This window comes from Myzus persicae, unplaced genomic scaffold (assembly GCF_001856785.1).
Source record: "Myzus persicae strain clone G006 unplaced genomic scaffold, MPER_G0061.0, whole genome shotgun sequence".
Lineage (NCBI taxonomy): Eukaryota > Metazoa > Arthropoda > Insecta > Hemiptera > Aphididae > Myzus > Myzus persicae.
The window spans coordinates 234,239-258,185 of NW_019104455.1; the positions used below are offsets into that span (position 1 = coordinate 234,239).

Sequence of the window (23,947 nt, forward strand, 5' to 3'; positions counted from 1 at the left end):
ACCAAAATTTGAATTCTTCCTCGTCCCACAAACTATGAGTTGTCTCATCCGGCTTAGCTAGAGCCAAAAATTTGTTTTTACAGAAGGCGGCCATGTCTATATCTATAAGCGCATATGACATATCTAACATTAATATTTAACAAAAGACAAAACATTCATTAAAAATAACAATTTACATTTCTAGAACACAGTTATTTCATACAATTTATATGAACGAATTAATAATAATATTGTTATACAATAGAGATGATAATTTCTATACAGTTGAAGATGTGCAGGACATTTCATTTTTTTAATTCAATAATTAAAATATTAAAAAATTAAATATAATTATATACTCATATATATTGTGTATATATATATATATATATTTATTTATATAGTGGTGAACACAAAGTTTACACCTACAACTCTGTTCAGCGAAGACACGGCGCGCCGACCAAACTTAGTTCCCCACGTTTTGATGGCAGGGTGACACGGAGTCACGGACAGATGCGTAGAATCAGCCCGTTCTCTCGCTGACCATGGTAATAGATAACATTTAATATAAATCGTGGTATACTGGTATCTACTAAAGTAACATGTGGTAGCGTTGGTACATATTATTTTGGTGTATAGGTACAATTTAATAATGATAATATTATCGGGTATGTAATATTCGTTAACCGTTAAAGTTAAAACTTGGAAAGTTACAAGTTATAACTCAATTCGCTGATTCGGTATTTTGATAATCGGTCGAGACTTTGAGTGTTGAGACTTTGAGAGCATGAGGCCATGAGCATCAGAAATTTGAATCGTTTGAGACGTTTGAGTAATCTACTAGTGACTACCTCTGTCTTTTAGTAATCGATCGTGATTCAACACATCGTAGATTTGTAAGTTATTTCTCTAGAAGATTGTTAGTGAGTATTCAATATAACTAATGTGAAATTTGTAACATTTGAAAATTAGTTTAATAACGTGTTCAAAATTACGTTTGTTATGTTTAGTTAAATATAATTCTAATTATACCAACAGTTCTTATTCAAATCTTCATTACAATAGTTTTCAACGATATTTCGATGGTATTGTAAAAGCTCTGTATGAGAACCTTTTCTTTTTTTGAGTGAGGTAAAGTTTCATAGAATCACGTTTTTATGAAATGTCAATATGTGGTTTACATCATACATTTCCTGTATAATTACTTACAATTCAAGAACTACTATGACTCGTAAATTTCCATTCAAAGTCCTACAATCTCATGTGGTTACAGGACACCATGTTGACTGATGCTTGCACTCAGTCATGCCTGTAGTGGCACCAATTTACATTTTAGCAATCGCTACAGTTTTAAAAAGTTATAAATCCACCTTCCTACTCTCCAGCCTATCCATAAAATATATATTGAGTCACTAGTCACTACCATTTATTTAATTGGCACGACAAACTGAGTTTTGTCAATAAAAAAAAATTAACAATTTTCAGTACCTTATAAACTTAATTATTTTTAAATCTACTCATAATTTATCCCAGTTAAATGAACCGACTGATTATAATATTTGGTGTGACAGCATAATTAATTACTCAAAAATAAACAATTCACTTAGAATTGAACAATTTGTCTAATTAAGTATAACAATTATAATATTAAATGCACTTTTTAATATTTTAATACTTTAATTTTTTTCCAAGTTAAAAAAAAAATGCATTTTATTATGTGATTTAAAAATGTTTTTATCTTATATTGCTATACAAATACCTATCGAAGAAACTATATTCAATTTAAAGTAAAAATGTATTTATGTTTAGAAAATGTCTACATTAGAATCAATATCAATCCAAGGTATAAGAAGTTATCATCCAGATGAAAAACAAACTTTAAAATTCCATAAGCCCCTAACGTTGATCTTGGGGCAAAATGGTTGTGGAAAAACTACTATAATTGAGTGTCTAAAATATATTACATGTTCAGATCTACCGAGAAATGCAAATAAAGGGGGTTTTGTATGGGATCCTAAACTATCAGATCATCATACTGTAATGAACATATATTTTATTCTTATTTATTTATTTTTTTTCATAATTTAATCATGTAATATTATGTTTAGGTTAAGGGCAATGTAAAACTATCATTTCATGATACTAAAGATACTCGTGTAGTGGTTTCGAAGACTTTGGAATCAACTCAAAAACTATCATCTACATCTACAAAATCGCTTGATCAAACAATTTCTAGAAAAGTCAGTATCTTTAAAAAGAAAATGCTCATTAGAAAAATAATACAAAAATTTTTTTGAAAGTGGAGAATATTTATGAAATTGATAAAAAATTGAACAATTAAATTCATAAATTGTTCTTGAAATGATCAGAGACACTCATTAATAACTTTATGTACATACAGAATATTAAACAATGGGCTACATTAAAGTACTAACCAAACATTGATGTTTTTTTTTAAATCAAATTAAATCTTTATATTGAATTTGAAATTAATCTTTGTATTGGTAAATGGATGTTTCGTCCCCGTAAAAATATCCAGTCAATGGACATTTTGTCCCGTCAATTATTAAAGTAGGAGATTTAGCCCCTGGGACTATATTTAGCTATATAAAGTTTGGTTCCATGGTATTGTAAATTATCAGTCAAATTTAAATCACTATTTTTTTTTAATTTAAAATTTCAATTTTTTTTTAAAAAAATGTAAAATATCCCCTTATTATGAAATTTTATTTCATATTTTATTTTATTCTCAATTTCTTTGATATATTTATTGTTAATAATTTTTTTTTTATGCAGTTGCTGCACATTTTTATGCACACTTGTAAAAATTCAATAAAAATATATGTTTAGGTATCTAATTCCTCCAATATTTTTAAATTTTTTATCAAATTAATTTGACACATTGTTGGTTTGACCATAACAAAATGTTCTCTGATTCTTCAAAACTCTTGAATGAATTTAGAAAATTATCTTTTTTATACTCTGTCCAGTGAGAGAACTCATCAACCAAAATTGGTTTTTCTGTTCACTTCCACGTGACACCCTACCATAGGAGAACCAGTTTTGATAACAAGGTTACTCCGGAAGATGCTCAGAATCAGCGCTTTCTTTTGCTGTACTAAGTATAGAGCACCATCTCATGTTGAGTGCTGATATTTTAAGATGCATTTAAAAACTTATACCAGCATTTCTACCAAAAAAAGTAAACATAATTTTAAAACCATAAGCTTCATTACACCACTAAGTATCTAAAATATAGGTATGTACCAATTATAATATATATAAAAAATAAAAATAAACACCAGGTCACCAAACTTCTTATAATTCCCAGAGGCCAAATGACCTACTTTAATAATTTACAAGGTTGAAACGGCTGCTATTCTTTATATTTTGTACTTATTTAATTTTTACCATTGATTATTTATGTTGCATACATATCTAGGGCCAGAGTACTTCACACAAATGTGCTGATGTTGATGATGTAATGTGTACTTATTTAGGTGTTTCCAAATCAATTTTAAAAGATGTTGTTTTTTGTCATCAAGAAGACTCCAATTGGTATGTTTATAATATTCACAATATAAATGAAATAAACAATTAAAAATCAAACATTTGTTACAGGCCTTTAGATGAAGATAAAAAGGTAAAAGAAAAATTTGATTCAATATTTGATGTTGGAAAATATGACAAATGTATGAAACAAATTCAAATAGAAATAAAGGCTACTCATGGAGGTGAGACATAACTTTGATCATTGTTTGATAGGTTGAAGTTTTTAAATTTTAACCATGTAGTTACATGAGTTAAGTATCCACTAAAGAGATCATTACTACATGTATGCAAGACAGATAATTGATGTCATTACCTTGTTGTGTTCACTTGGAAAATTCCAGATTTTCCCTATTGTTTTTTATCAGTCTTTTACAAAAATCTGTTATAAAATAATTGGATGATAGTCATAAGTCCATAAAGTCTTTATACAAGTTATACAAATAATGCATTTTTGAGAGGTAGTATAGCCTTTCTTTATATTATAGTCAATATCTAACACAATATAAATAATTTTTGGTTAATTATTTTGTTATACTTTTCTCAGTGAAGTGATGTATATTTTTATAGGTGTTAGATAACTACTTTTCAGTAATAATATCCATAACTTAGGTTTTTCTTCTGCACTTACCTAGTATTATCTAATATCAGTATGATTATTGATTTAAACTTCAAAATTATGTTAGCGTTTTTACTTAACTATTTAATATAAATAAATGTGTTTTAGATAAAAAGACATGCAACAATAATATACAACATTTTTCGAAATATAGAGAAGAAGCACGCAACAAAAGGGCCACCCTTGAAAGTAAAAAAAGTAGTTTTGATGAACTACAGCAAAAACTGAATAGTATTGATAAAGAAATGGATCCACTAGAGGTCAGATACAACGAAATTTTGAAAAAAGAGGAAAATTTTTTTTATCTTAAAAATAAATTAATAACTTCTGAAGGAAATTTGAACTCTATTCGATTAGCTATTAAGGATTTGAAATTATTGATTAAGTCAGAGTTTGAAGGAAATGACTCTGATCTTGATGAAGCACTAGAAAATTTTAATAATAATTTGCTGTAAGTTACTTGTAAAGCTTAATACGTATTAGATAAGAACTGTTAAATAATGTTAGGCTTGGCCTGTATGTAAATTTTTTAGAAAATATGTTCAGTTAAATATAAAAATAATAAATTTAAAAAAAAACTATATCTGTTAGAGGAAAAGAAAATGTTTATTAAGTAAATATTTTTGTCTAATCAATTATGTTATTTGCGTATAGTCAAAAAGAAGAAGAAAAATATAAATTGAGTCGTCAAAAAGATGAAGCCATTACTAATGAAAATAAAATTCAAGAAAATATAAGCAAAGAACAAGTAAATTTAGGAAGATATCAAAGTGAAGAAAAACAAAACCAAAACAATATAAATAAACAAGATGCAAAAATAATTGAATTAGGAAATGAGATGCAGATTAATTGTAAGTATTTAATTAATTTTACAGTTTTAAATTAATGTTTTTACTAAAGTTAATGTATTTTTAGTGCCGGACTTAACAGAGTTCAATCGTACTCAAGTGATAATTAATCTTTCTACTAATCTGAATTCTATGAACAATAAATTAGAGTCTACACAAAAAGAATATAGAGAAATTGAAACTAAGTTGCAGTCAAATATTGATTCAATGAGAGTAGAAAAGGCTAAGTTAGATCAAGAAATTAAAATTAAAGAAAAACAAATTCGGGAAAATACTTCTGAAATTCAAAGGTTTAAAAAAGATATTGAACAAGTAATTAAAACTTTTTTATTGAATCTTAATAATGTGATAATAATAATCATCTTGATAATTTGTGTATAATATTAAGGTAAGACATTCAGCTGAAAAGTTATCAGCTCTACAAAAACTAAAAGTTGATATTGAAACAAAATTAAATACGCTCAAAGGATCTTTTAATTTTGATGATGTTAAAACAGAAATAAAAATGAAAAAGGAGGAAAAATATGAGTAAATATGTCAACTACTATTTAATATTTATATTAAGAAAATCATTTTTTAAATTTAATTTCTTCAATAAACAATCTTTTATAGACAAAATACAAAATTAGACGTTATTGAAAAAGAAGTACAAAAATTGCAGTTATTAAGTATTGTACAAGCAGAACTTGACACTGTTATACTAAACAAAACTGGAATCGATAATAAGCTTAAAATACTGTAAGTAGTTAATGATTAGAAATTAAACTAAACATAAATATTTTTTATTTTTGTGTAGTAAAAACAAAGTGAATGGTGTGTTAAAAGATCTACTTGGATTTATACCACAGGAAAAACTCAAATTTGAGTTTACAACATTTTTGGATAAATTAGTAAGTATTTGGTATTAATACATATTGTGTTTATAATTAAAATAATTATTTACAAAATTATTTTACAATTTAGACTGATACAATCAAATGTAATCGAAAAAGTATAGCTGAAAAACAAAAACAGTTAACTACATTAGAAGCTAATTATAACCACACTAAAGAAAAATTGCGCACAAAACAAATAGAACTTTCGAATGATGAAAATGCTTTAAGTGATATGTGTCAAGGTCAAGAATATGAAACATTACTAAAAGAAGTCAATGAAAAAGTGGAAGAATTGCAAGTAAGCACCTAGTTAATCTGTTTAACATAATACTGTTTTTTTTTTTTAAGGCTATTGTAATAACCTGAATTTCACTAATTTCCAAATTGTCAGTTTAATAACATAACCATTTTAAATATAAATAAGAATTTACTAAGGTAAATTCATTAAAAAAAAAAAGTACTAGGTTTAATTAGTAACTTAGTATTAATACAATTGTAACTTATTAGCATGTTCTGTTATAACTAGTTTTTAATTTGTTTTTAGTTTTTACAGTTACACTTCAAAATATATTTAAGTTTATACTATTATTCTAGGCTCAAAAAGGTTCTGTATCAACTTCTGGTCATCTTTTTAGGCGATACATAAAAAATTTGGAGGCTCAGGATCCTAACTGTCCGTTATGTCATCGATGCTTTGGTTCTGTTGATGAAGTGACTGAATTGATTAATGATGTAAGGTTCAAAATTATAACTCATTTGAATACTTAAGTCTAAAGTGTACTTAGTTATTACTTATTTTTCAATATATTTTATTATTACAGTTAAACATGAGAGTCCACAAAATTCCAAGTGAATTAGAGACAACTATTGCACAATTAGAAATACTTCTAGAAAAGCAATCAAAACTTCAACAATTAAGACCAACTTACACTCGAATATCAGTTTTGAAACAAACAGAAATACCTAATCTCAAGTAAATCTATTTAAGCCTATATTCTTTATATGTTCACACATTTTTACAATTTTTTTCTTTGTAGAGATGAACTTGAATGTCTGAGTAATAATTTAAGAAAATGTCGTGAGGAACTAACTAAATTTTCAGATGAAAATGGAAAACTAGAAACTAACGAAACAAATGCAAAGAATATCCAATCTGATATAATTATGATTGATAGTTTTGATAATGATGTTAAACGATATTCAAAAGAAGAGCAGCGTTTAGCAACAAAAATTAGTGAATCTGGTTCCATCAGAAATCTTCAAGAAGCAATTTCTGAAAAGAATGCTTTGAAAAACACTATAAAAGAAATTTGCAATGTTTTGGAAAAAAAAGAGTATGAATTAAATGAATATAACGAAAACTTACACAAATTACAAATGCAACAAAATAAAATTACTAATGACGAATTAAATATAAAAAGTAAAATGCAAGATGAAAAAAGTGTAATAGACAAATTGAAAGATTTACAAAATATTGAAGCAACATTAAGTTTAGATTTGGACAATGCCAGAGAAACATTAGAACCAATTCAAGAGAAGTTAGATACATGTATTAATACTTTTGAACAAACTAAAAAACAACAAAGCAACGCAATTGAACATAAAAGAAAAGAAGTAATAGTGTCTTATTATAAATTATCAAACTTTCTTGGTATAATAATTTATTTATTTATTACAGATAGTTATTCTTGAAAAAAAAATTCAAGAAATAAATAACTTGCAGTCTTCAATTGATAATTATGAAAAAAAAGAATGGACTTTGCGCATTAAGGAAACAAATAATTTATTGAATAATCTCACTAAAAAAAAAATGAGTTACATCGAAGAACAGAAAAACTTACAAAAACAAATTGATTCTATTAATGAATATAATGCCAATCAAGAGGTAATTTTTATTTTCACTTGTTAATTTTGGTATCAGAAAAATGCATCTATTAGCTACTGATAAGGGTTGACAAAATAAGCTTTAAACACGCCCCAAGTCTCAAGAAATCTATTGATTTAACTTCTATTATAAACGTTGAACTAGTTTTTGAGTCTATTAAGTTTGGATGAATCAACATTCATTTTTAGCCGAGTTTGCTACTGAGAATATGAAAAAAAAATAGATTACAGTGCTTTATAGGTGTATCTTATTTTTTATTGTTCACGAGAAAATTGGCTTCGGTATACCTAGCTTTGTGATTCAAATTGGTTATACCACTTGATTTACACCAAAACTGGTTCAAACTACTCTCCAAACTCCTGATATCTCTAAGAAAAATTTGAAATTTTTACAAAATTGGTCAAGTGGTTTTTGAGTATATAAGATACTAACATGAATTCAACTCTCACATTTGTTTTAAAATGTTATTTCTATACTTGAGGCCATCTGTGCGACGATTTTATGCATGGTTTTACTGCGTCTGAGTAACCAATGGCAACCATTTATATACAAAAAAAATTTCTGATTTTTCTATTACTATTATAATTTGTAAGATGTTAACCAATGGCAACTCGTAGATATCTCAAAATCATGTGAGGATCTTTTCTGAGCAATTTCTCCAATTTTTCTTTCCATAAAACCTTTTTATAGACAATAATTACAAAAAAAAATTAATCAAGTTGATCCAGCTGTTTTCTAGTGATTACCAATAAACAACATTAAATTTTAATTTTAGTTTATAAATATTTTATTATATATAATCAACAGATAGTCTGACAGTTTAAATTACTAAGTATATTTTATTATTATATGTATATTGCTAGTAATTTATTTTACTATCGGTAATACAGTATCTAGGTTGAATTCATTTTTGACAAAGACATTGCTTTTTAAAATGACATTATATGTACACAACTATAAATTATACTAGTATACATTAAAAGTTTCTAATACCCTCAAACAACATTTTTAGATTACAACAAAATAACTGAAATTGTTATTGTTTGTATGAATATCTAATTTGATCCAAATTTTAACTTGAAATGTCCAAAAAAGATTATTTTGAAAAGTACTAGGAATTTTTTACTTTTGACCTCCAAAGTATCAACTACATCCAATTTGCTACCAGACACCACTTTTAGAGCTGATGATCGTTGCATTTCTTTTATTGTAGACAATGTCTTTAGACACAAAACTAAAATAAAAATATTTATCACTCTGCTTAGAATATAAAAAAAGATTTTAATCAACAATTCAAATTAAAAAAATGTATTTAGATTATTTTACTAAAATTTGTTCTCTTTAGGTTAAAAAAATAGACTTGGAAAATAATAAAAAATTGAGACAAAAATCAAAAGAAGAAATTGAATGTTTATCTGAAATTAACAAATTTCATGAAGATGTTGGGACTATGGATGTCAAAAGTTTGTCAAATGAAAAAGTGGCAAACAGAAAACAATATCAAGCTTTATTTGTTGAGGTAATATTATTCTGTTCAAATAAATAATTATCCCTAAAGATCTAACTTTTATTATTTTTTAGAAAAATAAATCTCTTGGTAGAAAACAAGAACTGGATAATATCATTAAGCATATTACAGAAGAGTTGAAAGCTACTCATTTCAAAAATGCCGAAGACACATATTTACATGAAAAAGTGCAATTAGAAATATTAAATCGCGTTGAAAAAGATTTGACCAAGTATAACAAAGCTCTTGAATGGGCAATGAATAGGTTTCACAAAGAACGAATGCAAAGTATTAATACTATTATTAAGAAATTATGGAGAGATATTTATACTGGCAATGACATTGACTATATTCAAATAAAAACATCTTCCGATGATAAACCAATACAAACAGAAACAAGTAATGAAATACATATAAAATATGTATACTATATACGTAAATTAATATTTTGAAAATAGTTTTATTTACTCATTATGTTTATTGTCTAGTTAAAAAAAGGGTCTTTAACTATAGAGTCGTACAGATAAAAAATGAAGTTGAATTGGATATGCGGGGAAGATGCAGCGCAGGCCAAAAAGTAGAAGTAAACATATATTAATTTGTAACATGTGTCTGATTTTTGTTTTCATACATTTTAGGTTTTGGCGTGCCTAATTGTACGAATGGCATTAGCAGAAACATTCAGTAAAAATTGTGGTATACTAGCACTAGATGAGCCTACTACAAATTTAGATGAATCTAACATTCAAAGCTTAGCTGAATCATTATCAGAGTATGCTAAATAAACAAAAACCGTATTGTTTTTTTTAATATCTATAACCTCATTTTATTTTTTAAAGAATTATAACACGTCGCAGCTCTCAAAAATCATTCCAATTACTCATCATTACTCATGATCCCAATTTCTTGCGCAAATTATCTGCCAGAGACATGGTTGATACATATTATGAAGTGAAAAGAAATAACGAGTAAGTTTATTTATGTAAATTCTATGCACATCAATTATATATGCATTTTTTTGGAGTTTTTAAATAAATTTGAATTTGTTTATTTTTAGTGGAATGTCCATTGTATGTGAACAAGATATCAAATTCTTACCATAACAGATAAGATAATAATAATTAAACTAATATTTATTATATTATACTTTTTTTTTCAATAATTAAACCCTATGTTTAGTTATAATTTATTTATAAGTACTCAATTTTTATAATGATATTGAAATCCATTCCACTAACCATGATAATAAAGAATATAGTTTCACAGCTTCATACACATTATGTTAAACTTCGCCTTTTTTTTTGTCTCATACAAATATAATCCTCGGAAAGAAGTCGCCTGCCTGCGCACGGCGCTGCGCAAAAGCTAATCCGTTCCATGGACCACATTCAGGCGCAGATGTAATGGTTGAGAAAATTCAATGATAAATCATTGTATTCAAAAAGTGGTTCTGTGTGACGGCCTGTCAACTTATCATAAATTATATTTTTTGTTATAATATTCGAAATTGCTATAAACTATTTTACTTCACTGTTATAAAAAATAACATGTAAATACTCATAGTATAAATTGTGGTTGGTTAAATTTTTGCAGAATACATTGCATTTATTATTATTGTTATTAACGTTTTAAATCAATACCTCCTTATCGTAGGACAGTAGGAATAGATTTAGTATATAAAATGTTATAGGTCATTACCTATTTTGGCTTTAAGTTAATCCAAGTATTTTGAAAATGTTACTGCGTATACTATATGCATGTGATATAAGTTTTAAGTCCCCATAAACAATGTATTTGAATTACAACAAGAAGCTAACATTGTTATTCTTTGATTAAACATGCAACTTCAACCAAATTTTAATTTCAAATGTCTAAATAAATATTGTGCATGCATTTTTTAGAAGTTTTGATTTCGGTATGACCTACTTGTATTACATTCTCAAGTCTCAGATTGATACCATTCCACCTTTGACAGTTAGTAGTTGTACTCTACAGTAGCCACAGAACAATATTGCTATAACTTATATCGGTTATCTTTTAATATCAGTTAACGGTTTATGCCAAGAATGTTGTTTTAAAAATAAATCGTTTATCAGCTTTTTATTGGTACTATATATATGAGTATTGGTAAAAAGTGGTATCTTACTATTTCTAGTAATGATATCCACAGCCAATTTTCCGATACAGTTTGTAGAGCAGTCTGGTCATGAATCGGTAACAACAACCAATTTATAATAAGCTTGGATAATCGTTCGTCCCAGACCATTACAATATTATATTGCATATCAACATAATTTTATACTCACGAGTAATGAAATTTATAATAATAATAATAATAATAATAATACACATAATATTGTACTATTTTACGTAATGTTATTACATAACTTAATTAGTAATTAAGTTGTGTCGATTTTCGACTCGAGTATAATATGGATATCCTTAGGGCTTAGATAAATAAAAAATATTTTAATACAAAATACAAAAAAAAAGTGTGCAGTGAAATATAATAAAAATGTTCAATTTTAAAATTATTCATAATGAATGTATTAAAATCATTAGTAAAATATTATAATATAAATAATAAATATATAAATAAAACAAATATGAAAAATAGTTGTTGTTTCGTGTAATAGGTATTGTTTGATTTAAATAACCACACTTGACATTAAAAATAAAACAAAACACATTTTTTAAAATCTTAAAATAGAAAGAGTATAAAGTAACCAATAGGTAATTCGATTAGATATTACAGCCTTTTGAATATAGGATTTTCATCCCTTTGTTAAATATGTGCATTTCCCACTAATCGAACTACTTTCATTAAACAATCTTATAAAATAAATAAACAATACTACTTATAGCCATAAACTATTTAAACGGCGGAAGAAGTTATAAACTAAAATAAAAACATATATTATACTGAATCATTGGCAAAACTAAAACATTATCACAGTCATATTTTTTTAGTATTTTTCTTAAATCATTGGTAACAAATGCTGACATCCTCATTATAATCATATAATTTTTCATAGAAACTTAATTACTTTTACTAATTAATCCCTCTGTGTAATCCTTTAATATTTAATATTTAAATTAATATTCACTATTCATCAATGGTATAGAAAAATCAATCATATTCGGTAGAACAATAACTTTCTGTAAAGATAAATGTATAGTTGTATAAACATATAGATATAAACTAATATTCTAAAAATGTAATAACAATAGATCAATTTACTTCAAATTCTTTGATTAAAATATTATGTAAAGCTTTAGTAAGGACATCCATGAGTGGAACGTTTGTGTCATTTACTTTTGGCTTAGCTTCAAAGTTAATTTGCGGACTTCCTTTGAAAGAAACCCTAATTGAAAAAAAAATAAAAAAAATATGAATTATTTATAAACTAAATTTAAATATTTGATTATTTAAGAAATATATTTTATAGTTTATAACAAGAAGTATAATACCAAACAAAGGTATTAGTAGTTACAATTATAGTTATAAATTATTTTGTAATGATTGCCACACTCATTAGTCGTTATAGTGATCATCTACTGTTCAGTCTTTTGATATAGAATATGATGACTTATGAGCAGTGGCGGTTTTGGGGGTGAGGCAGTGCCTAACTTGTAATTATAAGGAAAATAAAAATATTTGTTTACTTTATATTGCTATTTGGTACTTATTATTTTGAATTTTAATCGTATACTACATTTATTATTACAGACACTGCTTTAGAATTTAAGTTGCAAGACAAATATTTTGAATAGTAAACTTTTTTGTAAAGAACTTGGGACGATTGCGGGAATGACTGTGAGAGGCAGTAATGTAACATAAAAGCTATTATAGCCGTTTCTATTTAATACTTAGCACGGCATGTACTTTGTAACAATAGTTTGATTTTATGGTAACTTTACTAACAGTCTACATGTTTTAAAATGTTTTGTGAACCACTAAGCCCTATATAATATGAAACAAGCTGAGCTAATATTAAAAGAATATTACAAGTTAAATAATCAAGCAAATAATCCTTGTAAATAGCAAGTATAATTTAACTATTATAAATTTACATATTTCACTACTTTAAAATGTTTTAATTAAATTGATAATTTACCAAACACGATCCGTGGGTGGTGGAGGCAAATTGATAATAAGCGTTCCAACTAATTGTTTCACATCGATTACGAGAGTAAGTTCCTTTTTAGCAACATTTTCAAAAACTTTTCTTACAAATTTCAGTTCAAGAAACCCAGAAGAGCAATTTTCCATAAACCTAGTAATACGGCTTCCTTGAGGTGGTGGTGGGTCATTTAAGGCTTGCTGTTCGAACAATCTTTCTGCAAAGTTAACATCCTCTCGTGCATGCCCTTCATCATTTGATGTCTCTCCACTATCTTCTTGATTCGAGTCGTACACAGCACTTCTTCTAAAAAAAATTTAAAAAGAATTATTATGTATGTATAATGTACGAGACTAGTTATGGAAAATATACTCTTCGAGTAAGTTGGGTTACAAGGATAAGAATAATAATTTATCGTATGACACTGAAGATTAAATTATTTCATTTAATTGTCATTGGTATTATCAATTAATGACAATAGGTAGGTAATTATGTTCACTTTGGAAACAGAAATCTATAAAAAAACAACAGAGATGAGATACTGAATAGTAATCCTTTAATAAGCTGAAGGAATTTCAATTATTAAAAGTGAGACATTTGATAACTTGAGACTTATTTTTTTGAATAGACTTAAAAACTATTTATTATTTATAAAATTTGCTAATAGGTCAATTAATTTTACTATTAAAGTGAACACAAGATTTCTAATGCTGAACATTTGTAAGTTACAGACCACAGATAATATGGGGATGTAGCATACTCTCAAAATCAAAATAATAAAATACTAGTATTCTTAAAAAATGTTATTTGGAGATTTAGAATTATCATTTTGTAATCATCAGATACTTAGTTTAAATAATATAATTAATAATAATTAAAGAATTCTATGTACAACAATTATGTTAAAAATTATAAACTACAGTAGAACCTTAATAACTCAATCATTTGCCTATAAGTCAAACTTTGAACAATTCAAAAGAAAATCTAAGCCCCTGCATTTCAATATGTACATAAAAAATTTTCTATAATTAAATTTTTTTTTTTTGGCCTCCAACCAATTTGGGTTATCAAGGTTCCACTGTGGTAATTAACTGTAACTTCCTTATACATTTCATCTTTTTGTTGTTGAGCTTCTTCTTTTTTTAATTTCATGAGATTAAGTTTAGTATCAACTGATGCTTGAAATGTTCCATTATAAGTAATTTCAACTTCAAACCATATTCCTCGATGATCTACCCAAGGTTTTGATACACTACGTATAGTTGGAATCTCTCCCTTCCCAAAACATAAACTTCGAATCACAAGTATATCCATTACTTTTGGCAACTATACGTAAAGAGATAACATTAATTGTGTAATATAAAAATATTAGCTTATGGTAATTATTATTTTTTAATGAGTTTAACTTACCCTTATAGCATTTAACTTCCTCTGGAATTTGTCAATAATCATTTCAAGTATTTTAGGATTTTGTAAATATTCAAAGCACACACGGCCCAACAACATATTTAACCATAAATACTCATCAGAAATGTCATTAATTTGAGCTGTCATCGAATTCTAAAACCATTTGTGAATTAAAAATATGTATACAAGGTTAAAGTAAAAATCAATTAAGTTAATTCTCCATAATGGCGGCAGTGAGGCCCAAGATTGGCTACGCAACCTAGAAGTGCACCTTTAGATCATTGTACATATGTATTACTATTTTCAGTCACCCTCAAAATTACATGTTACCGTAGTCATATAAGTATTTTTTTAAATGTTTTATTTATAAATATTTTATGGTCTAGAACTTTGTATAATTAATTTATATTGTTTCAGTTATTAGCCAGGTATTTTTTATTTAGTTATTTAGTTACTATTTTTAAAAGTTAAATATGTTTTCACCAAAAACGCCATATGAAAAAAAAAATTAAGTTAATACAAAATACAGTGAATCACATTATGAAATGGCAGAAAAATTATTATTGATACAAATTAAATTATTATTAATATTAATAACAGTTTATTCTAAATTTTTTTTTCTCTGCCTTTGTGTTTAAAATACACTATAACATCACACACCAAGAGCCCCCATTATCCACCTTTTTTAATTTAACCACTATTATTTTTACAGTAGCCACGAACTCTATTTAAAAAGTCTACTAGACATACATCATAGATAAATTAGGGGATCGGCGCCACTGGTTTCAGGTCATTAAAACTGTATGTATGGAAATAAAATGTTAGTGTGTGAAATCCCTCTCAAATGTTCAGCATAGTTGTACAAATGGCTGTTACTATTGGGCATTGACTATCATAAATACATACAAATATTATCTTGTAAACATAATGACATATGCCTCTCCCCTGTTGGCTGTATTGTTTTTTCATAAAACCAGTATAAAAAAATCAAAGTTTAACAAATTTAAAGAAGAAATCTTATTTAAGTTTGTAGTGAAAATTCTCACAGATTGTAATAGATTGGTCAAAATAAATATTTAAAATTTGATTATTTTTGGCTTTCCCCCCTCATTTTCAAAATCTTGGCTATGCCACCAATGACATGTAAATGGTTAGTTTATTAATAAGAAAGTCAAAAGCTCTAGTTTGTAATATAAATTTACTATAGTATAGATTTTTAAATGTAATATTCTGACTAGTCTTTTTTACCATGGTCACAAAGTATTTTTCTTTTTTTAAAAAATCTTTGTTTGGACATTTGAAAAGTGAGTTTGCAGTTATTTTTTTAAGGAAGAAAATTATTTTTATTTTTGAACAAATGAAAGAAATTCATAAATTCAAAAATACAGAAAATTGTACAGTTTTCACACTTTTTAATAGATAATTAACGCTAATAAAATATACACAACTCAATTAATATTATTAATTTTTTTTGTAATTTTTAAAATTTTTACTATGAGTTGCTATTAACAAGTCAATTTTATAGATACATCATCGTTCTAACAGAACGATAAAACAAATAAAAATTAATACATAAATGTCAATGAGTAGCGTATTTTTTATTACCTAATAAGTTAGCATTTGTTATCAAAGTATAAAAACCATGCAATTTTAAACTGTATAATTGGAAATATGTTATATGATATAAGTTGCTCTCATTTGTTCAAGCACTTCAAAATGCAACCAATTTTAAAATTGTTTAATTCTTCATATTAAAAATCTTAATCTTAAATCTTAACTCTACAAAATAGTTATTTTAATTTTTTAAGAAATTAAAAAAAATGGGCATATTTTGAAATTTGAATTTTTAACATGGTAAAAACAAGCTATTACTAATGTATTACATTTATAAAAATGCACTACAATATCTGTATTATATATTAAATTATAGCTATGGACTTCAATCAATTAACATACGGAAATATTAAAAACAAAATTGTTAGGCTTAAATGTATTTTACTTGTTTCCTTTCAATATATTTTTTTTTAAATCAATGTTTGTCTACGGTTTATATAAAGGTAAACTAAAAAAAAAAAATTGTGTACTGAAGTCAGTAGGCATAGGGAGTGACTACTTTTTATACTTTAACCAGCAAAATTACAATACTTAAAAACCTGGAAAATTGCAAACTTCAAAAGGCTATACTAAAAATAGCTTCAAATTGTTATGAATACCTTTACTAAAATATTCCAAAAAATGTATTACACTTTTGAAAAAGGGCCATAAAACACATATCACTAAAAAAAAGATTGAAAATTGTGAGGAGTAAAGAATATTTCTTCAAAATAACAGAGAATATTTATAAATAATAATATTATCTATGATATTATACCTCTTTTTTTTTTTGAACATCAGTCAATATTGGGTGATTAGATAATTCGTAAACATTGAACAGATAACCAAGATATGCTTTGATAAATTTGTTGTGTTCTTCTACATTTTGCTTTTTCTTATTTGTCAATTCATCAGCAGCTACCACATCAAATGCAGAAGAAAGATTTAACCGGTGAAACCATAATTCTTTTTCTGGGTCATTTCTAGCAAATAAATATATTTTATCGGAATCAGTTTTCCATTCACCATCCACTTCATTTTTTTCTTCCAAGTCAGTCAATTTTTCAGAACTTTTTGATGTACTTGCCTCTGATTCATTGATTTTACGGTCACTTTTAGTGTCAAATTGGATCAACTAAAATTAAGTTATTATTTATTAAGTGTAATTAATTTATTCAGTAGTATTATATTTTGTATCAAATCGTTATTTATTTTTAATAAATAATTACTACTTGGAGATATTTAAAAATTCATTTAGTTTAACTTGGTAACTCCATAAAAATGTTAAAAATAAAAAAATGATTAAACTTACATCAGACTTTGATCTTTTCTTTTCATTTTGCTTATTTTCAGAATAATTAACTTCATTTTTAAAGTCATATTCATCTTTCATATCTGATATGCCACATTCCAACATTTCCTCATAATATGATTCTACGATGGATATAATTTAAAATGCATAACACAAAATAAAATACTAAAGCTGGATGTGCATTAAAAATAACTAATCAGTTTTGATTTAAAGTTATAGATAAATATATTTTTAATTTTTGAAAATTTAAATTTTGGCACTTGTTATCTTTTAAAAATATGCTTAGTTATTATTGTCATTACCTTTTTTTTTTATTATTAGTACTTTTTACTATAGTAGTATAGAATCACTTATTACTTATTTTATTAATAAATTAAACTATATTTTACAAATTCCTGTAGGGCATTTAGGGTATACGTCCATATAAGCTGTATACTCTCAATAGTTATTAAAAATATCATGGGTATACTGCATATACTGTCAAGTCTCATTACTTACAAGAAAAAATTTGTTTTTGTTTTGTAGTGAGGGATTCTTGTCTTTATAGGAAATCAAATAAAAATAATTAATATAAATAAAAAAAATAATTGAAAAATAATGTAAAATATGAAAATTAGTTTGTTATCATTAACATTACTTCTTTATTACACCAACCATCAAGGCCATGGACTCAGGAACTTAATTTTGGTAATATTTAGTTCTTTAGGAATCATTAAGTATATGGAAAACTTTTTTTTTAACACCCTAAACTTTATCAATGAAATTATTAAAATTGTGCCGAGTAGCTAGAACAAATTTGATGGGACATCACTAACTACAATGTATTAAAATTAAAAAATAGTTAATTAATTAATTAATTTATTAATGATTAAAATAATTACTAGCTTGTAAGGATGGTGTAACATAATCTTTACACATCCACTCATCAGGTCCTTGAATAAATTTTTTAAATTTTAATGAGCGACGAACACCAATTAAAGACTCTGAGTTTAATTCTATACAAATAGGGTATTTTTTACTCCACTTTCTAAAAAACAATACAACCATTATTTTCTATATTTAAAATAATAAATACTACACAGTACATACCTTTTATTTACTAAATTTTGAGGTAATAAAGTAATATTACATTTTGACAACTTATACATGCACTCCTTAACAAACAATAATTTAGGTTTGGTTTCATTGTATAAAGATCTTTTAGGAACTTTATAATACGGATAAGACATAATAAGTATTGATCCTTTTAATCTAACATATACAGAAATAGTAAGTGAAAGTCGATAAGTTTCAGGACGATAATCATAAAGAAATTGGTTCATCCATCCCTAGTTATAACAGCAAACATTTATAATTAGTCAATTTTATAAGCTTACATCACAAATTAAAGCAAATAAGTTTTGAACATTTTTCATAGTTACTTTAAACAACATCAAGCTTGGATCGAGGTCATATAAACTTTTTAATGATCGTATAATAGAAGCTTCATTATCAGGAATATAGTTTAAATTAGGTAGGAACTGATTTTTTTTATAATCTTCTTTTGTAAACATTTCCAAAACATGTCTAAACTTAAATGCAATAAAACTACCAAGCATAAAAGTATTCTGAAAAATAAAAATGTTGGGATATGTGAAACATTAGTTAACATAATTTAAGAATTTTAGACTTAAATGAAAAACATTTTTTGTATTAAAATAATAATTTGCTTGCATCTATATACTACTATATACAACAATTATGACGGGGCTTGGGGTGGTGCAGTGATTAGCCACAGTCACTAATGTGTAGTGAAGTCAATCATTGTTTAGTCATTGGATCCTGAATGGGTGACCACCAGGGTTTTGGAGACAAATTTTTACAACACATAAAAACACATATTCCAACCATACCAACGTAATTCAAATACACATGTTAACGATGAATCGAAAAAAAAGAAAAATTGTGTCATAAAAAATTAAATAATAATAATTATAAGTATACACAATTTTGTTATTGTAAATTTCTAGCTATATCATTGTGTTGAGACAGAAATCAATTTTTAGGTGGATTTGGTTTAAATTTGATTTGTTTCCTCATAATTATTTATCTTAGATGCAATACTCACTAAATACATTGGAATATATTTGTAGCTGATATAACATCCGGTTATTCCAAACAAAATTAATATGACATATTTCACTTTATCTTTTGGTTTTAGATGTTCATGTTCTGAGCAATCATATTGAATTACTTCTGGAGTATTTGATTTTAGCTCTAAGTCTTCAAAAGCATCTTTTGCTGTCTCTATATTATCTTCTGATATATTTTTTTCTGTCAACTTTGTGTATCTGCGGCGAATACCAAACAACTTTCTATCAATAACACTATACTGAATTTGTTCCTCTTCTTCAGTTCCATCAATTTCATTTGATATCATAGAAACAGAATCATCATCTTGACCCGAGTCATCAGTTTTTCTAACAATAAATAGTACCTATTAAATATTATTTTAAATATAAAATTAAAATATCATTACTTTGACCCCATGCTTAAATCACCACCACTTTCACTTCTCCACAATCCTTCTTTAATATCTGATAGAAAACTATCAAGGCGCTTAATAGTCGTATCACAAGGTGAAGATTCAGCATCTAAGCTAGATGATCTTTTTAATCCAAATAGCCCTAAGTATTGAGAATTTCCAGAGGATTGTTCAGGTGTTTTTAATTGTTCATCAGTTGACCCTAATATAAATAAATAATAATACATCTTTTATAATAAACAACTATTAGAAATAATCATATTTAAAAAGTACATAAAAATTTGTTTAAATTATTTTGTTTACAATATCTCTATGCAAGTGTAAATACCTGTTGATTGTATTTTTGTAGGAATAGTACATAATCCTTCTACCTCTTCGTCTTCTGCATTGAACCGTACAGAAAACGACATTTTCTCTAAAATAAAAATCACGTAAATTATTTTGAAAACTAAAAAATTGAATGATACTATAATATATATTGTATAGCTATCCTACAATAATATTATTTTTAATTCACATAATATGTCACACACATTATACATATGCATAGAATATCAATATATACGGAAAATTAAAACAATACAATTATACGACCTTCTACAATAGTATTAGAGGTAATCGGTGTTACGCCAAAACAAACAATAGGTACTTACCCTTTCCCACACTTCTTCGAGTTTTTGACAACTCCATAATACACAACGATCGTGTTGCTACATAAGGAACTTTAATAAATGGTTTTATAAACTCAAAATGTTCGATTAACTCATTGTCAAAATAATAATTATCATTATAATATTGTAATTAATTTTAATTTATAAAAATCAGGTAATAAATTTCATTAAGTTTCAAATCACATATAAAAATGTATCTTATCAACCGAAATTCAATATTGACTATCAACCATAGACCTTATACTACAACTGTCTTAGCATAAGATCTATGCTATCAACATACTAGATTAATCGAATATCGATTGTTGTTTTTTATCACCAGAGATTTTAAATAAATAATATATTTTATCACAGAAATCATGGTTATCAGTTAAGACAACAAACTTTCAAGCCATGGATAACAATAATACTATATACATAGAATATGGATAGGAAAAAGGACGTGCAATGTATTTTAAGATGTGTGATTAATTATTATAATAGAGATTAGAGACCACTGTAGGTATTTAATATTCCACAGACCACAATAATTATTGAATTATTCATTCCAATAGATATTTGTCCTAAATAGTTTTTGGAACAAATATTCATTAGAACAAATGTAATTTTAACTAGAGTCAAGGCGCCAAGCAAGAATACATTGGGACTAATGATTTAATAGTTTAATTTGTAATATAAACGTTGGAACAAAATGTATAATTTGAAAAAATGTTATATTGTTAATGAATGTTTAGTGTATTTTAACAAAATGTATATAAACAGACTTAAAAAAACGTTCATTGGAACAATTAAACAAGAACAAATTTGGGAGTAAACCATTTGTTCTAAAGATAATGTGTTCTAATTAATATATCCCATTTTCCAAGCATTGGAGTGCGTTTAGGGCAGCGGGTGTGCTCTTGGCGCTCTTGCTGTCACTGTTCTGTCCCATTAAATTTGTTAGGGCCAATCAGGTTTTTTCCGATTTGCGTATTATCAGGTTGATTTAGTTACATTTTAATATAATATAGATTATCTCATATCTATTATCTATAGAACATATATACAATTTTAAATTGCTATAAATAAATCAACCTTATTACTTTAGATACCTATAATAAATTGATCAGTCAAATGTTTGGGAAGCCCAAATTTAATAAGAAGAAATAATAGACAAATAATGACGGAATACTCAGTATTAACTATTAAGCATCTCAAATGTAAAAAAAAAAACTGGGAAATAATTCACTTATCCTGTATTCTGTATTGTAAGTTTTGAAATGTACTTCGTCATTGATTTGGTATATGGTACATGGTAAGGGTATTAACTATAATGGATGTGTTAGAGTTAAATTCAAAGCCAAATCATTCTAATATTATACACAAAAAATAAAAATCATCTTGAGCAAACGAGACTGATGGATCAGCATTCAGTCACAGGTGGACATTTGGTTGAACTTTTAGAGGGCTAGAAATAATCTAAATTAATGCAAAATGATTTAGGTACTTGGTACAAGTGTACAACGAAAAAAGGAATTTAATGTTTAATGTTCGTTTTTTTATACCATTCAATACATATTTTACTTATTCGAACGAATTAGGTATGTATGTTTGGATAATTTCCATATTTTCTTTTTCTTTCGTCTCGGTCTCACAATTGTTATTATTCAAAGTTGCTACAGCAATTGTCTATACAACGAACGAATTTTAATTGTATATTGTATTTTATTATACGGAGGAGTGCATCTGCTATTTGTTTCATATTTTTTTCGATTGTCCTTCACTCTCCATTAAACGCCAGAACTCAGTTACTTCTCTTAACTCCTTGAATACTTCATTTAATCTCTACTCCTTTCTAAATTATAACTCTGAACAGGTCATTATAATTATTATTTCATTTATTCAGGAGGCTGGTTTTATCATCTGATTATTTTTGTATATATACCTAAATGTTATATTTTCAGTTAAATATTTCTAATATTAGGTACTTATTGTTATTACTCTGTTTGTTTTTTTTTTTATATTGGTTTGTTAAAATTTTAATGTATTGTAATTGTTGAGCTAGATTTATTAAAAAAAGCTAAAAAAAAAACTTACTTTCGTATAATATCCATGTCTTCGACAACGTTAAGCGAGATGACGTGAGAGTTTTATTGAGCCTCAAGTCAACTCCCAAGATGATACTCTTCCATGCCTAACCTTATATTATGATACCGAAACGGAAATCAAAGCGGCGTTCAACATGATGGGTGGCCCCTTTTTCGGCAACATGTATTCGTGCGCTTATAGCTAATGAACGAAAATTTAAAACCAATTCGTACATAAATAGTTAATACTGTAATAAAAAAATCTAAAAAGTTTAGAAACACAGTTTTTTTTATATCTAGTTATTTTATGTTCAAATTTGGACGAAATTAAATATTAAATAACCAAGAATAATGATTTAAGTTATTTTGTTGTAATTTAAAAATACTATTCTTGAGCAATAGGGAAAGGCTACTTGGTAGCGAAGAAGAGCTCATCCCAGGATGCCTATTGCTGTGAAACTACTTTTTTTTGCACAATAAACGATGGGGACCGGGATAGAAGCAATGCCAACACCAGTTCCTCCTCTGGTTCTTGATAACAAGGAAAAAAAAGGTACTTGAATCTTTTAAGAGGATATTATTATATTTTATTCACACAATGGTTTTTCAAATGTAATTATTTTGGCAAAAATGAATTTAACCTACTATTGTACTAATGCTTAATGGTAAAATAAATAATTATAACCGGCCGACCTATGGTATGATTTGACATAATATTTAAGTAATAGTAAAAAAATCGTTAACCAACATTGAAGTGATACGGTTAAAAATATTTCCTGAGCATTAGCAAGTGTGGATCCAAATGAGCTTAGGGAATGTAGACTTTCTTTGGGATGTAGTTATTATAGATTTATAGTGAATTATTAAAGATGGAATCCATAATTTTATGAGTTAAATCCCAAAAATACGTCTAAAAAGTAATAAATAAATTGTCAAGTCAATATTTAAACTTGTAACATAAATAGAAAAATAGAGAGATGGTCTATTG

At 26.4% G+C, this 23,947-nt stretch overlaps 2 protein-coding genes across 6 annotated transcripts; one reads left to right on the plus strand and one right to left on the minus strand.

Annotated features, from left to right (window-relative positions):
- Positions 1-385: 385 nt before the first annotated feature.
- LOC111042309 (DNA repair protein RAD50) lies at positions 386-10,882 on the plus strand. 3 transcript variants are annotated; one of them, XM_022326873.1, is made up of 22 exons: positions 386-527; positions 1,789-2,016; positions 2,088-2,219; positions 3,422-3,537; positions 3,601-3,713; positions 4,256-4,598; positions 4,802-4,998; positions 5,063-5,307; positions 5,384-5,523; positions 5,608-5,733; positions 5,792-5,885; positions 5,959-6,168; positions 6,465-6,602; positions 6,692-6,843; positions 6,908-7,484; positions 7,549-7,755; positions 9,101-9,274; positions 9,337-9,661; positions 9,751-9,839; positions 9,901-10,034; positions 10,102-10,230; positions 10,320-10,882. In XM_022326873.1, exons 1-22 carry the CDS (start codon positions 525-527, stop codon positions 10,363-10,365), a joined length of 3,918 nt encoding a protein of 1,305 aa, XP_022182565.1. In that variant the 5' UTR covers positions 386-524; the 3' UTR covers positions 10,366-10,882. The 3 variants fall into 3 exon arrangements, with proteins under 3 accessions (XP_022182565.1, XP_022182567.1, XP_022182566.1); XM_022326875.1 differs by lacking the exon at positions 386-527 and adding an exon at positions 588-902; XM_022326874.1 differs by lacking the exon at positions 386-527 and adding an exon at positions 588-875.
- Positions 10,883-11,564: 682 nt separating this feature from the next.
- LOC111042310 (testis-expressed protein 2) lies at positions 11,565-21,192 on the minus strand. Of its 3 annotated transcripts, none has more exons than XM_022326878.1 (14): positions 20,876-21,192; positions 20,551-20,637; positions 20,217-20,424; positions 19,806-20,157; positions 19,120-19,305; positions 18,788-19,026; positions 18,580-18,725; positions 17,699-17,820; positions 17,165-17,521; positions 14,797-14,946; positions 14,495-14,712; positions 13,381-13,689; positions 12,504-12,627; positions 11,565-12,421 (listed from the first exon to the last, which is right to left on the minus strand). In XM_022326878.1, the coding sequence occupies exons 1-14, from the start codon at positions 20,910-20,912 to the stop codon at positions 12,359-12,361; spliced, it is 2,598 nt and encodes an 865-aa protein (XP_022182570.1). In that variant the 5' UTR covers positions 20,913-21,192; the 3' UTR covers positions 11,565-12,358. The 3 variants fall into 3 exon arrangements, with proteins under 3 accessions (XP_022182570.1, XP_022182569.1, XP_022182571.1); XM_022326877.1 differs by having other exon boundaries at positions 13,381-13,692; positions 20,876-21,190; XM_022326879.1 differs by lacking the exons at positions 20,551-20,637; positions 20,876-21,192 and having other exon boundaries at positions 13,381-13,692; positions 19,806-20,174; positions 20,217-20,321.
- Between the last annotated feature and the right edge of the window lie 2,755 nt (positions 21,193-23,947).

Excerpts from the sequence above, each read along its gene's own strand:
- LOC111042309 (XM_022326873.1), top strand. Across the intron at positions 5,308-5,383 it reads TTAAAAAAGATATTGAACAA|GTAAGACATTCAGCTGAAAA; the intron begins GTAATTAAAACT and ends TATAATATTAAG. Across the intron at positions 9,840-9,900 it reads GATGCAGCGCAGGCCAAAAA|GTTTTGGCGTGCCTAATTGT; the intron begins GTAGAAGTAAAC and ends CATACATTTTAG.
- LOC111042310 (XM_022326877.1), bottom strand. The coding sequence starts at position 20,912 with ATGGAGTTGTCAAAAACTCGAAGAAGTGTGGGAAAGG. Across the intron at positions 19,306-19,805 it reads AATATATTCCAATGTATTTA|AATACTTTTATGCTTGGTAG; the intron begins GTGAGTATTGCA and ends TTTATTTTTCAG. Across the intron at positions 17,821-18,579 it reads TACACCATCCTTACAAGCTA|AATCATATTATGAGGAAATG; the intron begins GTAATTATTTTA and ends TATCCATCGTAG.